Raw genomic sequence first — 16,518 nt, forward strand, 5'->3', positions numbered from 1 at the left:
GATTGAAAGGCTTAGCCTAGAGTCTGTTCATTGCCTTCTCATCTGCAGCAGACTGTGTTGTTTGTGAGTTTGTTCCCTTCCTTCCCTGTTGTATCGCTTCTACAGCGTTAGGGACATTAACTAATTTTCAGGGTTGATCTAACATAGCATGAATGAATTAGAAAGGTTTCTTTGGAAAGCATTATGTTGAATAGCACAGTATTTATCTTTTCCATTCATAATCAAGATACATGTTACTGTTTCAACTTCCAGGTCTTTAAAACCCTAATGCTTGTATTTTTAAAGTGTTTTTCTTTGATACTGTGTTAAATACTTAGGATAATACTCAGTTTAAAGAGATAATACTTCCAAAAGCCTCGAAAATTTCCATTTGGGTACAGTATCCAGTGTATTCTCTGTAGTTATTTGTGTTGGTTCAATATGTAGCTGCTTTTATATTTATATGCAAATGTATTTATAGACATTTAATATATACAGTTATCCAGTAGTTACATAACCCTTCACCACACTGATTCTCATGTAATATCATTCTGCTCTATCAAATGTTTAAGAGAAGCCACATTGAAATATTCTCCAAAAGTGATTTTTTTTCTTTTTCTCATCTAAAATTCAGTATCTCCCAAAACACCTTCAGGAGACAGGCTCTCTGAGTGAGGCTGCAGAACTAGGAATGACTGAGGTAAGCTGTGTTGTGGCTTTGCCTGTCATGAGTACCTGCAGTCAACTCACAATACAAGCAATAATTGAACATATGCCTTGAAGCGAACTCCCTGCTTGAGAAGAAAATGAACGCTGTCTTTATGGTGTGTTTCGAGTCTTCCAGACTGCGTTAGATGAGGTTAGAATTGCCTGCCCCAGAGGTTCTCATGGTGTGGACCTCAGAATCCTGCGTGTCCCCGAGACCATGTCAGCAAGTCCACTGGTTGAAACTGTTTTCACGATGCTGACACTGCTGGTCTGTGGCACTGTGTTAGCGTCTGCTCAGCTAGAGCAAAAACCACGATGGGTAAAACTGCCATCCTCGCGTGAGGCAGGGCAGCGGTAGCAAACTGTACAAGTCACTATGCAGTCACTCATGAAAAAGAACACTCATATCACTGAAAAATGACTTTGGCATGGCAATAGAAATTATTAATTTCATGAAACCTCTATGGCTGATGCTCTATGGTTATTCGAACTTCAGTTTTTGGAAGATACTTTCTTTAAAATTAATGAAATGAGTCTGACACCTCAGGAAAAACAGCTGACAGTATGTGTTATTCAAGCAAAATGCAAGGAGAACATATTTCTTGCCGAAGATAAGATGGACAGTTCTATGTCGTTCATATGCAGCGTCTGTATTTCCTGCACAGCAACGGAACTTAGAGCCCTTGGCAAGCGCTCTAGGTGAAGTGGCTGCCCAGTAACTATGGCTTTGTACTGTGTGGGGCGGGGAAGATCTTGGGGGAGAGACTTCTGCTGTTTGGCTCCTCACTCTCTAAAGCGGCCTGCTAGAGCCCGGGAGTCAGTAAGGGGAGACAAACACCTCACCTTGACCTCTTCTGTAGAGTTGGGGAGTGTTAACGTGTAGACGCCATTCGTGGTGTGTCCTGATTTGAACACTTCAGCACAGTCTCTGAAGCTGATTTGTTCTCCTTTAGCAACAGTGGGGTCCTTAGCTGCTTTTAAAAAATAGGAAGGCATTTAAACGGAGTCCACGAAAAGACAAAGACTTGTTATTTCAAGACCCAATCGTCTGGAGAGTTTTATTACTTTGGAATTCTTAAGTAAGCAAAAGGCTGTGCCACTTTTTTAACCTTTCTAGAAAGTTTGCTTTCAGACTGTTTTCTTATTAATTCTGAAAAGATTAACACTTACTTTTTGGTCATTAATTCCATGTAATTAAAATACTTCAAATAATCCAAACTTCCTTTGTTGATCATCAATTATATGTAATGAAAATACTTCACAGTCACATAAATTAAATTATTACTTTTTGAAGAACTTTCATCTTGAACAGAATAGGGTAAACTTAGTATGGAAGAATTTAAAAAGAATGTCCCTAAACACTGTTATCTGTATCACGACCCCATTGCCTGTCCCTTCAGGCCATTATCCCACTGAGGACATAGTGCGGTGCAGTGGCACAATCTCAGCTCACTGCAACCTCCTCCCTCCCAGGTTTAAGTGATTCTCCTGCCTCAGCCTCCTGAATAGCTGGGATTGCAGGTGCCCACCACCACGCCCAGCTAATTTTTGTATTTTTAGTAGAGACTGTGTTTCACCATGTTGGCCAGGCTGGTCTTGAACTCCTGACCTCAAGTGATCTTCCTGCCTCAGCCTCCCAAAGTGCTGGAATTACAGGCATGAACCACCACACCTGGCCCTTCCCTCCAATATGTAAGAGAAGCTGCAAAGTAAAACAATAATAAGGAAGGCAAAATGTGCTTAAGAACCTGGCAAGATAAGGGAACTAGTATCTCTTAAGTGCCAGTTTATGCCACTCACTGGGAGTATTATCTCATTTAATCTTAATTGCCATCCCATGGGTCTGATATTATTTTTCCCAAGTAAAACCTAAATAAATTAATATCCACTGTGGTTTAGTAATTTGCCTAGTCTTATCCTTCTAATTAGTGATGGAACTAACTAAAAGTAGGCTCTTTACTGCTATGAATCCAAAGTATGTTTGGGGTGTTTCCTTCATAATAATTAGTATAACATATATTTCCCCTTCTCTTCTTCCTTCATTTTAATTGGCAGATATTTCACATGAAATATATGAGAAATAGTGCCTTTTCTGAAAGATAAATTTTTTAGTCTTTTGAGAGTTTTACTGACTAAAGGTTATTAAAGCTGAAGAAAACATGATATGTAAACTTACAGTTTGATGTGGACATCATAGTCAGTAAGTTATTAACTGTCTCCATGAGATCATGTTGCTGCTTTTGAAGAACTGAATTATTCACCGTGGCAGTCACTATTTTTTTTTCTAGTTCTTCAATGATGGAATTTTGCTTGGATACTAACACCTGCAGCTGATCTTTCTCTTCTTTGATTGACTGTAGTTGGATGATGTGCTTGTCTTCCATAGCTAGCACCTTCTTTTCTAGGAAACTTGTAGGGAAAAGAATTGTTAGTTAGTGAAGGCTATTCTAATGAAATATTTTATATTTATTGAATTTCTACTTCTCCAAGGCACTCTGTTAAGATATTGTGGTGGTTATAAAGTAATAAGATGTTACCAGAGCCCTAAGGAATCTCTGAAACTTGCTGAGAAGATTAGATATATAAATGTGTGTATATATGTAAACATATAAGCATGTATGTATGTACATGCAGACTTATGCATACACACAAGAAAAGGTACCCCATCTGGCCCAGGATAGGTGGGACATAGGTGATACATGTATTAGATGCCAAGCGTTCAGAAGAAGGGTGCTGCTCTTTCAAGCTTAGTGCTCATGATGTGCTTTTTTGAGAAGGGAGAGTTTCAACGGGGCTGGACCCTTGGGTAGGATATTAGCTGTCTCCTAAACTATTTATATTTTAATATTAATCCTAATGATAATAGCACTTAATGCTATGTGAGAAATACTCCTTCATCAGGAGGTGAATACTTCTCTCAGACTCAAGTCCTGGCTTACCAGCCCTGCGACTTGGAACAGTTTACTTAGTCATCCTATGCATTAATGTCCTCACCTGTAAATTAGGATAATATTACTTAGGTCATGGGGTTGGTCTGAGGAACAAATGAGTTTTAAAATGTAAATACTTAGACTAGCTCCTGCCACACAGTAACACTCAATGGATGTTTGTTAAAATTAATATTAACATTATTATCCCCATTTCCAATGAGGAAATTGAAACTTAGAGACATTGAGGGCCGGGCTCAGTCGCTCACGCCTGTAATCCCAGCACTTTGGGAGGCTGAGGCAGGTGGATCACTTGAGGCTAGGAGCTCGAGACCAGGCTGGCCAGCATGGAGAAACCCTGTCTCTACTAAAAATAGAAACATTAGCTAAGTGTGGTGGTGCATGAATGTAATCCCAGCTACTCAGGAGGCTGAGGCAGGAGAACTGAACCCCGGAGGTGGAGTTGCAGTGAGCTGAGATTATGCCATTGTAGTCCAGCCTGGGCGACAGAGCGAGACATCGTCTCCAAAAAAAGAAAAGAAACGTAGAGACAATGAATCACATCCCTAAAGTCACACACAGCAGGTGGCAGGGGCAGAATCCAATCCCAGAACTTTCTGACTCTGAAATCTGCTTCTCTCCTTCTTTTAATGTGGCCCGCTTCCTTCTCTAAAAAATCTAACCAGCACTATCGCATGTACTTAACACCTAATAGTTAACATGTGAGCTGGGCCCTTGGAAAGCTTTTTTTTCCTTTCCTTTTTTTTTTTTTTTTTTCATTTTTTTTGAGTTGGAGTCTCGCTCTGTCACCCAGACTGGAGTGCAAGGGCACCATCTCGGCTCACTGCAACCCCCACCTCCCGGGTTCAAGCGATTTTCCTGCCTCGGTCTCCCAAGTAGCTGGGACTACAGGCGCATGTCACCATGCCAGGCTAATTTTTTGTGTTTTTAGTAGAGACAGGCTTTCACCATGTTAGCCAGGATAGTCTCGATCTCCTGACCTCATGATCCGCCTGCCTCTGCCTCCCAAAGTGTTGGGATTACAGGCGTGAGCCACCGCGCCTGGCCGAAAAGCTTTTTAAACATTATTTAGAGAGCTGGTAAAATTATGCCATGTAAGTCCTAAGATATTTTGTTAATGGTTATATAGTTTGCCTTTCTAATTTCAACTTATAAACATACGTCACTATAAATATGTTCAATGAAGAGCATACCACTTTTAAACTAAAAATAGTTCCTGTCCATTAAGCCAGAGGAAACAAATCCAAGAGAGTAGAGGCCATGTATTTGAGAATGTTAACTGTTTCCCAGGAACAAACTCAAAGACATACATAGTCAAGGTACTTGGCAGGTTCTTTTTTGTTTTTTTTTTTGAGACAGAGTCTCGCGCTGTTGCCTGGGCTGTTGTGCAGTGGCACAATCTCGGCTGGCTGCAACCTCTACCTCCCAGGTTCAAACAGTTCTCCTGCTTCGGCCCCCCAAGTAGTTAGGATTACAGGCGCACTACCAGGCCCAGCTAATTTTCTGTATTTTTAGTAGAGATGTGGTTTCATTATGTTGGCCAGGCTGGTCTCGAACTCCTGACTTCCTGAGATGTCCACCTCGCCCTCCCAAAGTGCTGGGATTACAGGCGTGAGCCACCGTGCCTGGCCAGCATTTTTTTCTTTTTTTTTTAATAAGGTAGAAGAGGAAAATTGGATAGCCTGACACTATATTATTCAGCACCTAAAGAGGCTTTCTGTGATCACTGCAGGAAAAGCAGCAACTAAAGATGTTTCAGTATCTTCACTTTGTTTGTACAAGGCCAGTAAATAAAGCTTTCAAAATATAGACACTTTTAAAAATAGTAAAACAGTGACCAGATGTCAGATTCCTCTCTTGGACATTTTCCTTCCAATATAAAGTTTATTACACACGAATTTGCACATTGCAAGGTTTTGTTTTAAAGGAAGGGGACCTCATATTCCCTTTTTTTGAGTCCCGTATAAGTCAGCTCTCTTATTTAATAATGAAATATATCAATGATGGCATCTTTATGTTTCAGAATTATGTTCTGGCTACTAACAAGTGAATGTTCTATACATTTCATTAACTTTTCTACTAACTATACATTCTACTAACAATGTTGTATGCATTTCACTAGCTTTTCTGAAATGGCATATGAAGAGCAGAGAAAAATTATTTTCCCACTTAGTTGATAAAGAAGCCTTGAACCGGCCATTTAACACTACTGTGAATTATCTGAAGCCTCCGGAATCACTTTGCACTTACTTTCCTAGGAACCGAAAGCATGTGAAATTGACAGGCACGTTTCACTGAGGGATAGTTGGGTTCAGATCATGTCTTACCTTCCGTTTATCTTTAACAGAGAGGTACTGAACACCTACCATGTACAAGGTGTTTTTTAGGGTTTTGGAGAAAAATCAAGAAATGAAAGCATTATGAACCATAGTCTTAAGACTGTGGAAATTTAGATGTTTTGATGGTCTTCACATCATCAAGCTAAAAAGACGAGGCTATTAATCTCTCCCTTGAGGAAAAACTACCCTTGTGGCCATGTAAGTTCTGTAAATAGAAGTTATCACAGGGAATACATATGAAGATCACGGTTTCACTGAAGAGAAAATGGAGACCATGAGAAGTCACCTTTGGTGTCATGAGCACCTTCAGGCGAAAGGAGGGAGCCTTGGGCTGGGAATCCCACCTCTGCACATGGCTGCCTATGTCACATGGGCAGCCACCCTGCTGTGGACCTCAGAGGCATGTCTGTCTCGGTGCATATCTATCTAAATAAAGCTCTATGTAAAATGAAGGCATTCGATTTGATGACCTCTCGGGCCCCTTTTAGTTCAAATGATCTGTAAATCCACCTTTTTTTGACAGTAACGTTTTCTGAACCTTTAACCCTGTAAACAATATTAACCAGCCAAGGAACTGCCTACCCATTACATATTTCACCCATAAGCAATAACAATCAGTATTAATAATTATTATTAGATATTCAGTTGTAGCTCTTAAATGTATTCCAGCCCCCTGATCATTGTAAATCAGGATGTAATTTTGGAGAGATGGGGGTCTCTCTTTGTTGCCCAGGTTGGTATCAAACTCCTGGGCTCAAGTGATCCGCCTGCCTCAGCCACCCAAATAGGAGGGATTACAGGTGTGTGCCATGACACCTGGCTAATTTTTTTATTTTTTGTAGAAATGAGTTCTCATTATGTTGCCCTGGCTGGTCTCAAACTCCTGGCCTCAAGAAATCCTACCAGTTTGGCTTCCCAAAGTGCTGGCATTACAGGCATGAGCCACTGTGCCTGGCTGGAATCTATTTTATAAAGAAAGCAATTGCTCTTTTGGGGAATTATAAAAGATTATTTAAAATGTGGTTTGTCCAATGTGAAATACCATTTGCATATTTTTGTAATGATATTCTTGCAAATAAAATCATAGGCCAATCAGAATTTAAGGGAGAAAACACAGCATACAGAACTCATATACCTGTAAAATCATCAACACTATTTTCTTTTTTAATTATTTATAGCTGTTGATAAAAAAAAACCTTTTTATTTCATTTTGTATCTGTGATGAAAGAGAATATGGTTTCTACAGCTGTGAGAAAAAGCTTATTCTTCCTATAGGCATAGTTGAAAGTCAATATGATTGGACAAATATTTGCAAAGATGATGTTTGGGGGACATAATTGACCCAAATTGGTAGTTTTCACATTGTGGCGTGCTAAATTTGAAACCCAATTGGGGAAACAGTATTCAGTATTAGGGTATGTTCTACAAACTGGACATATCCTAGGTTTGTCACGAACATCACTGTATAACAGGCAAGAGAAAAGTAATCTCCAGCTCCCATGTGTTCCGGGAATCACTGCAGCATGTTGGAGAGAACATTACTAAGTAAAACTATTTTAAGAAAATGAGGCCGGGTACGGTGGCTCACGCCTGTAATCCCAGCACTTTAGGAGGCTGCCGCGGGCAGACTGCTTGAATTCAGGAGTTTGAGACCAGCCTGGGCAACATGGCAAAACCTCATCTCTACTAAAAAAAAAAAAAAAAATACAGAAAATCAGCTGGGTGTGTGACACATGCCTGTAGTCCCAGCTACTCAGGAGGCTGACATGGGAGAATCACCTGAGCCCAGGAGATGGAGGATGCAGTAAGCTGAGATGGCACGACTGCACTCCAGCCAGGGCAACCAGAGTGAGACCCTGTCTCAAAAGAAAAACAGAAAAGAAAATGAAATTAGCCGGATTGTTATATCTCAATGATTCGTCTCAAATGTTCATTTACTCTTTGTAGAGGAGAAATCTGAAACATGAAAGAAAAATGTTTGAATTTTAAAAATCGATTTGCTTTTCAAAACCCTAAATCAACTTAAACTTGATATCCAAAGAACAGAAAGAATTATTTCAGCTTAGTTCTTGATTAACAGTAAAGAACAATTATTGAACAAGAAGTTTATCATTTTTGGTTAAGAATAAAGAATTGTTTCAATTGTCCAATAGGATATATTGTTATAGCCACGTTCCATGTTGTATATACATGTCTTGATTAAAAACAGGGAAATAGGCACGCCAGGTATGTGCGTAAAATTATCCTCTTATGTCCCAAGAGGAACAGACCTATGAAAACAGTCCCCACCTATCACCTACAATTTTTTTTCTACTGTTAATCTTGAGATTTTGCTATATTTTATTTAAATATTAATATAATCATGTTTAATAATAATTTTTGGTTTTACTTTATCATGTGTTCGAAGAGGAAGCATTGGATCATAAAATGTGCGTTGGCTTACAGTATAAGTGTATCTTTCATACTGTAGATCATTCTGCATTGAACGAAGCTAAGTCCCCAAGGGCAAAGGATCTTGGTCAAGTTAATACTGAAATAAAACGCTTGGGCCAGTGGTCCTTTCACTCCACAACACTAGCTATATTTTTAAAATGGATTAGCATGTATAATACTGAGGCAGGGCTTGGAGGATTACTGTAAGAGGATCTTTAAGGGGCCAGAGAATGAAAGGTAAAATCCAGGACTGTGTTAGGAGATCTGTGCCTGTGCAAGAATTTTCTCCAAGCCCTCTCCCTTCTCCTCCCTCATGAGGTTTCTGACCCTTACACTAGACATGAAGAAACTCAGCATTCTGATAATTCATCATTTGAGACTGACATTCGTATCTGGAAAGTGTACAATTCTGAACTGTAAATGTTTTAGTACTGTTATTACCTGTTCTTATCTTGCAATTTGTTTATTTCACTGGTCTGGTCCAAAATCTGTTTTTCCAATTTGTTTGTCGAGAGGGAGTGTTCCAAGAGCTGAAGTTCAAGTCTTGTGGTCTGATTTAATACCTAAATGTAACAAAATGAAGTTCCTATTAATTATGTTTTAATTAGTTTAACTTTCTAACTTCCTTTTCATTAAAGTACCCAAGCTAGAGGAAACATAACCAAAACATTATTTATTAACCCAAGTATCTTATTTTGGCATATTTTTCATTTTCAGAAAAGGCTCAGTGTCTTAGATCACATCTCAGTGTGTTAAACCTTTTTACTCTTTTCCTTACATGTCTCTATTTTTTATTTATTTATTTATTTATTTTGAGATAGAGTCTCGCTCCATTGCCCAGGCTGGAGTGCTGTGGCATGATCTCGGCTCACTGCAACCTCCACCTCCCGGGTTCAAGCGATTCTCCTGCCTCAGTCTCCCCAGTAGCTGGGATTACAGGTGCATACCACTGTACCCGGCTAATTTTTTATATTTTTGGTACAGATGGGGTTTCACGATGTTGCCCAGGCTGGTCTCGAACTCCTGACCTCAAGTGATTCACCTGCCTCGGCCTCCCAAAGTGCTGGGATTACAGGCATTATCCACTGCACCTGGCCGTTATGTCTCTATTTTGAAAAATGGTTAGTAGTTCTGGACAATGGGGTTTGTGTCAAATAATGAATGTTATTTTTCTAGTCTGCCATATTCTATTTTACACAATGAGACAGGTAGGAGTATAAAATGGTCATATTTTATAGGTCAGAAGTATTTTCCCTTTGCTGAAAACAAAATGCTATTCTCATATGTATTTGTCAGTAGACAGAGAGATTGGAAGTCACATGCTTCCATTGTATGAAGATATAGATAATTTTTAGCCTGGCGTTTCCTCATTTGTCACCACTTATTTAGACTTTTATTTCTTCTTGCCATTTCTCTTTCCTGTTTTAAAATTTGTTTGAACCAATCGAAGCCATATAGCATCAGTATGAAGCAGAGCCTCAGCCTTGCTGTGCGGGCTTTTGTGACCTACTGTGTGGCATGACCAGTGCCACTGTCCCATGGATTCTCTAGTGCCTGGCTGCCCCTCGGCAGGAAGAATCGATTACTCACTTCCTCCATGTCATGCTTATTCCGGATGTGATAGCACATGCAAATGTCAGTCAGCATTGTTGCCAAGGAACCGGGGACCTTGAAAGAATCATTGTTAGCTGGTGTCTTTATGTCATTTCCAGGAGCCTTGGCTGGGCCGCAGCATGGCTTTCAGGGATGGGCTTATCCTTAGAGCTGGTTTAGTTCTTATCACGAAAAGTCTTCTGTGAGAATAAAGTCCTTGGCCAGTGTAAGGTTTTGTTTGGGTTTCAGTATTAACACCTGGAATGTAGATTTGGCCTGTGTCTTCTTTGGGTCCAAACATTCTATGTTGGTTATTTCTAAAAGGAACTGGAAAATTGTGTCTCCTATTTAATTCATAAGGGTTATAAAATGAGTAAAATTTGGTGGGGAGGCAGGGAAGGGTGGCATATAAGTCGTGATTGGCCTAATAGTAATCGTAACTGTTTTTCACATCACTTTTCTGGAGAGCATCAAACCGCTGGAACAGCCTGAAGGCCTCCATCTGCAGGGGACTCTCTAAATTACCCAGGCCAGCTAATGAGCTGCCATTCCCTTTAAGATATGAGACCTCTAGCCACGCATCATGCTCAATTCGATCGTCTCTCATTCTGATGGGCTTGGAGAACCTTGCTTCTAATCAGAAATTTTCATATTTGAATTTAAGTCTATTTCACAAAATCAGTAACTGCTCAGCAAATGCCTTCAAACGGAGTGGATACATAATTCAGTCTCTGTGGCCTTCCTTAAGCTCAGCCGTTTTTTTGAGACAAGGTCTCACTCTGTTGCCCAGGCTGGAGTGTGGTGGCACCATCTCCATTTACTACAGACTCTGCCTCCCAGGCTCAAGCAATTCTTGTGCCTCACTAAACCTCCCACGGAACAGGGACTACAGTGCACACCAGCACGCCCGGCTAATTTTTTTTTTTTTTTTTTTTTTTTATTTCTGTATTTTTGGTAGAGATAGGGTTTATTGCTCAGGCTGGTCTTGAACTCCTGAGCTCAAGCGATCCACCCACCTTGGCCTCCAAAGTGCTAGGATTATAGATCTGAGCAAGCGCGCCCAGCTGGCTCCGCCATTTTCATGTGTTCAGTTGGGCTTTACATGGAAAAGCCGTTTACTTTCCATCTGTTTTCTTATTTTCCTATAATCCTGGATAACATGATATCTAGTTTCACAATAGGCATTTTTTAATCACGTGACCCAACACAAGCACATTAAATGCTCTGAAGTCTCTGACTTCTATAGGATGTGGCAAGGTTTGCATTGCTGCTCTGTCCTAACACCTTTTCATTACTATTATTTTATTTTACTTTTTAAAATTTTTGCCAAGCTCCCATGCTTGGATCTAACTATTATTTTAAAATATAAGAAATGTTATATTTTTTAAATGCTTATGGGACATTTTTTGGATGAGCTATTAAATTGCCCATCAGTCTTACTAACGAAAGGTGGGGCAAGTGACTTAATCATTGCTAATTTATTTTAATAGGTTGGTGCAATTTTGCCATTGTAAGTAATAGTGGCCAGGCATGGTGGCTGACGCCTATAATCCCAGCAGTTTGGGAGGCCAAGGCGAGTGGATGACCTGAGGTCAGGAGTTTGAGACCAGTTTGGCCAACATGGTGAAACCCTGTCTCTACTAAAAATACAAAAAATTAGCCGGGCGTGGTGGCGGGCACCTGTAATCCCAGCTACTCGGAAGGCTGAGGCATGAGAATTGCTTAAACTCGGGAGGCAGAGGTTGCAGTAAGCCGAGATCACACCACTGCACTCCAACGTGGGCAACAGAGTGAGACTCCATCTCAAAAAAAAAAGTAATGGCAAAAACTCCGGTTACTTTTGGTCCAACCTAATAATAATTGATTGTAGATGTATATTGATATATTGACTTTTAAATCTTTAATTTTTATAACTTCCTAGGATTAACTTTTTAGTGCCTTATGATCCATTATGTAAAATATTTATGTCTGTTTTTCCTGAACTGTTCTGATATTGTGGAAAGGCCTGGTAATCAAGTAATTTGTTATTCTATGCTCTTATCTAGAAGTCTTTTGTTTGTCTATCATTTTGCTACTGTTTTCTCTTACCTCATCCAATGATTTTTAGGAAGACAATGAAAGAACAGCTGTGCCCTTCTAGAATGGGTCTCACCAGAGTGGCGGGGCTGATGGCATCTCCCCTCTCATGTCCTCTCCTAGCTGACATCTAGCATTTCTTGATCCTTTTAGCTGAGGTAGCATATAGGAATAATATGGAGTGGGGATGGTTTCACTTAAATCTGCTCTTTTTTAAAAAAGCATTCCTTATAGCCCAGAGTAGGAAGACACTAACTTCAAAAGCCTGTAAAGAAGCCAGGATGAGGAGTCAGAAAGCAGGCTTGGCCGCCGAGAGTCACGACCGCAGCCTTGAACTTGGAGCATCTGCATTTGTGCTGCTAATAGCAGCTTTTCCCTTTCCCACCCCGGCTGTTCGCTGGGTCACATGTTGTATGTCATTTAGCATGACTCTGGGTGAATTTTCTTCTTTTGAAATGTTCCTATTTTGCTGTTATTTTACTAGTTCGTTCCTTTGTTCCTTCGTTCCTTCCTCCCTCCCTCCCTCCCTCAATCTCTCTCTCTCTCTCTTGCTTTCTTTTTTGAGTTGGAGTCTCACTCTGTTGCCCAGGCTGGAGTGCAGTGGCACCATCTCAACTCACTGCAATCTCTGCCTCCTGGGTTCAAAGAATTCTCCTGCCTCAGCCTCCCAAGTAGCTGCGATTGCAGATGCCCGCCACCACGCCTAGCTAATTTTTTTGTATTTTTTAGTAGAGACAGGATTTCGCCATGTTGGCCAGGCTGGTGTCGAACTCCTGACCTGAGGTGATCCACCTGTCTTGGCCTCCCAAACTGCTGGGATTACAGACATGAGCCACTGCACCTGGCCACAAGTTTACTATTTCATAGTCTTCTTTCTGTTACTATTAATCACTAGCTCATAGAATCTCAGTGGAAAGAGAACTTAGCAATCACTTGTCTGGCGCAGTCCTTTATCTTATTTGAGGCCCAGAAAAGGTGAGTGCCTTGTTGTGATGCATTTATTTGGTTGGTGGCGGACCTGAAGCCGTGGCAGCGCTCCAGGCTCTTGCTCGGGCATACACTATCTTTTCTGTGGCCGGACGCCTCTCACTGTCCCACTCGTCTCCTTCTCCATAAACTCATTCTGCAGGTTGTGTTATCGGTTGAGATTCAGGTTTTATCTTAACTCAAGAGTTAGATTTAAGGCCAGAGTTTCTAGCTCTCTGCCTCAGTGCTTTTCATTTCTCAACTGTTTAAAGACTTTAGGACTTAGAAATGGAAAATGATCCCCAGAGTCCAGAAAGCACCAGGGAGACACAGCGGGTATTCCTCTTGCAGCAGTCAGGGATGCGTGGCATGAAAATGACTCAGATGTCTTCAGTAGATAGAACACATGAAATTTAACCTCAGTATGAAAAACAAAAACATTTACTGATTTTAAATTCATAACCAGCCATACATCCTTGATTTCTTATCAGTTCATTCCTTTTCTCCTTTGGTGGTGCTTTCTTTAGTTTCTCATCCTTCATTGAGGAAGCTCCTGACGTGACCAAGTGCTAGTCTCTAGCTGCGGGGACACCGTGTGCTGTATGTGGCATTACTTACTTGGGCTTCCACATCAGTTAACTTCCGCGTTTGCTCCGCCGTTTGGTTCAACAGGTTCGTCCCTATTTCTATCATCACAGCCGTCTGGTTCTGTACTGCGTTCTGCTGTATCTCTACCATTTCTTTTTTCATGTTGTCCTGGATATAATTCTCAAGCTAGAAAAGAACAGTGTTAGAAGGCAGTCATTAGTCAAATGACCGGAAACCTGATTCCTAAATATTTGTCATGTCTTCCCTATCTTTAAAAAAAAAAAAAAAAAAAAATCTATTAAAAGACTTTTACCTTGCCTTCCTTTTGGAATCTTGCTTTTTTTTTTAATCATTAGCAGGAAAATACAGGGTGATTTTATTCTGATGCAAAATCTGGCAACTTAGTCACATCACGTAAAGGAGGGAGACAGGCTACTGGTTGCTTCTGCGTTCCTCTAGAAGTTCATGTCGTGGCGGGCACAGAGGGTGGTGAGGGCAGCCACTGACTGCTGGGTGCTGCCACTGTGGGGTTGTGTCTCTCCCACCCAGCTGCAACTCTGACCATGCAGTGCAGGAAATGATAATTTGATACAAAGAAGCGTCACTATTTCTCTCACATTCTAGACTTTTGTTTTCTCCACATAGACTTGAGAAGATGCTCTAAGACAGTGTATAAGGAGAGGAGCACCTCTTAACCTACAGAATCACCACTCAGTTCCACATTCTGTGGGATCTTCCCCACCTTCCTCCTTATTAAGTTCGTTCAACTTATTAAATTTTTCCTAACGTGTATGCATTTTTCACAATTTTGTCATTTCATGTATCAAGCAAACTTTTAATCCCACCTTGGCCCATTTATCACCTAACGTGCCATGGGCTGGTTCTTTTCTCCCTCAGTTACTAAGGATGATGATCATGCTGACTGATTTTAGCATTCACTGAAACACAAGAGAAGGAGGAAGCTCATTTCACCGCCATTGGTATAGCGATCCCTGTCTGTGGCAGTAAAATTATATAATTATGTATAACTGCAAGACAACTCAGTACGTGGGAAGAGCCTTTGGGCTTGGAGCCAGGGAAGCCTGCCCTCTGCTTTATAGCCTTGGTTCTAGGAAAGTTGCTTAACCTTTTGGGACCCTAATTTCCTCATATGTAAAACAGGGTTTCTGGTTGGTCAGAGGAGTGTCTTAAAGAGGAGTTAAGCTATGCTTTTAAAGTCATTGTATATATGTAACTCCAGATACTTAACATTTAATTTCCTTTCTTCTTCTTTTTTTCTTTTAAATAATCTAATGATGGGAACCATTGTTCCATTCACTGATCTAAAGTATAAGCTCATGAGTGCAGAAAGCATGTTTTCTTCCTTTTCACTTAGTATAACAAACATTTTTTATTACATTGAATAATTGAAAGATTATTATAAAACCGATTCTGGTGCCTTCCTTTAAAAACTTGAAATTCTTTATAGAGAAACCATTTGTGGAGTCAGTCATCAGACATGATTTTCCCCAAAATGTTCACCACTAAATAATTCTGTGCTTTCCACCTTTAAGAGTAGGAAAATAGAATGGGAAGGGTAGAGTTTCTCTCTTAGAGATTCTTTGTTGATGCATTTCATAGATTGTGTCTTGTGACTGGTATCAGATGGTTTTAGGATTAGACTGGAACTATAAGTTTACTGTTTCTGACGCCCCCTCGCCATCGACTCTGCCCCACTTCTCTAAGCTCCCAGCTCCCTGCATGCCCCTCAGCCTGGTCACTAAGGCTCCCTTCCTGGCAGTCATCCTCCCGTGGATATTGGATGGGTCAGATGAGCAGGATGCATGAGAGGCACAGTCAGCCCTCCATCTGCGGCCTCCACATCTACGGATTCAACCACACCATCAAAATATTTTTTTAAAAAATAGCAATACAACTATAAAAAAACAAAAATTGCAAAACAATACAGTATAGCAACTATTTACATGGCATTGACATTGTGTTAGGCATTCTAAGTACCTCAAGATGATTTAGAATATACGAGAGGATGTGCATAGGTTATATGCAGATGCCACCCTATTTTGTGGAAGAGACTTGAGCATTGTGGATTTTGGTATTCTCTGGTATTTTGGAGTAAGTCCCCCATAGATATCAAGGGACAGTTGTACTAGAGCTCCAAGCATGTGTAAAATCATTTTGTTGAAATGTTACTCAAGCCATCCACCCGCCTCAGCCTCCCAAAGTGCTGGGACTACAAGTGTGAGCCACCGCATCTGGCCGAAGCCTTTACTTTTCCATATGAATCAAAACAGAGTAGACCACTATTTAAAAAAAAAACAAAAAAAAACAAAAACAAAAAACAGGCACTGTTACCCGGCAGGCCAGCAACCATCTCTACTATAGGCTTCATAAAATGTGAAGAATCTGAAATCTTATTAACCCTTTCTCAGAGTGAGCTCAGGCTTTGTAGTGCATGTGATCTTTCTGAATTCATTCTTTCTCCTTCCTCCCCTGCCTTTATAAAACTGTAACTTTTGTGATTGAAATAAACTATTTAAAGGAAGCCATAAATAGCAGTTCGCAATTCTCCCCTCCGCTCGTCGCCATGGGAGTAATGGAATTTTTGAGGTTGAAGTTAAAGCTGTGTGTCACCCAGAGGCACTGTCTTGGTTACTCCTCACACCACCCCAGCCAAGATAATATTTAAAACGTTTCATTCTGGGAGGCTTGGAACTGTAGAGAGAGACTCCAGCTGGAGTTCAGTTTAAACCCATACTCAGAAATAATAATTTACAAAGTGGTAAAAATAAAAAGTCTTAACCTCCTTCTCGATTTCAGTACTTAAGAGCTAAATAAAAATTATTGTCTTTTGTCACTCTAAATCATACAACCAGAGAGGGAAAATGAAT

General features: G+C 40.4%; 2 protein-coding genes across 6 annotated transcripts in view; one reads left to right on the forward strand and one right to left on the reverse strand.

The window, feature by feature from the left end:
* MCPH1 (microcephalin 1) overlaps positions 1–16,518 on the forward strand; it is a 240,996-nt gene that overhangs the window by 109,707 nt on the left and 114,771 nt on the right. The window lies entirely within an intron of this gene.
* The window catches only part of ANGPT2 (angiopoietin 2), a 62,459-nt gene that overhangs the window by 17,480 nt on the left and 28,461 nt on the right, over positions 1–16,518 (reverse strand). Inside the window, exons 2-6 of one of the 4 annotated variants that reach the window (XM_045397819.3) lie at positions 13,661–13,816; positions 8,849–8,970; positions 7,913–7,930; positions 2,864–3,096; positions 1,531–1,658 (exon numbers count right to left, since the gene is read on the reverse strand). In XM_045397819.3, coding sequence (XP_045253754.2) covers positions 1,531–1,658; positions 2,864–3,096; positions 7,913–7,930; positions 8,849–8,970; positions 13,661–13,816 — 657 coding nt within the window. Of the gene's footprint in view, positions 1–1,530; positions 1,662–2,863; positions 3,097–7,912; positions 7,931–8,848; positions 8,971–13,660; positions 13,817–16,518 lie in introns of all 4 variants that reach the window. The other 3 variants (XM_045397818.3, XM_005562529.5, XM_005562528.5) reach the window with 3 other exon arrangements.

The sequence above is a fragment of the Macaca fascicularis genome, chromosome 8 (genome assembly GCF_037993035.2).
Source record: "Macaca fascicularis isolate 582-1 chromosome 8, T2T-MFA8v1.1".
Taxonomy (NCBI): Eukaryota; Metazoa; Chordata; class Mammalia; order Primates; family Cercopithecidae; genus Macaca; species Macaca fascicularis.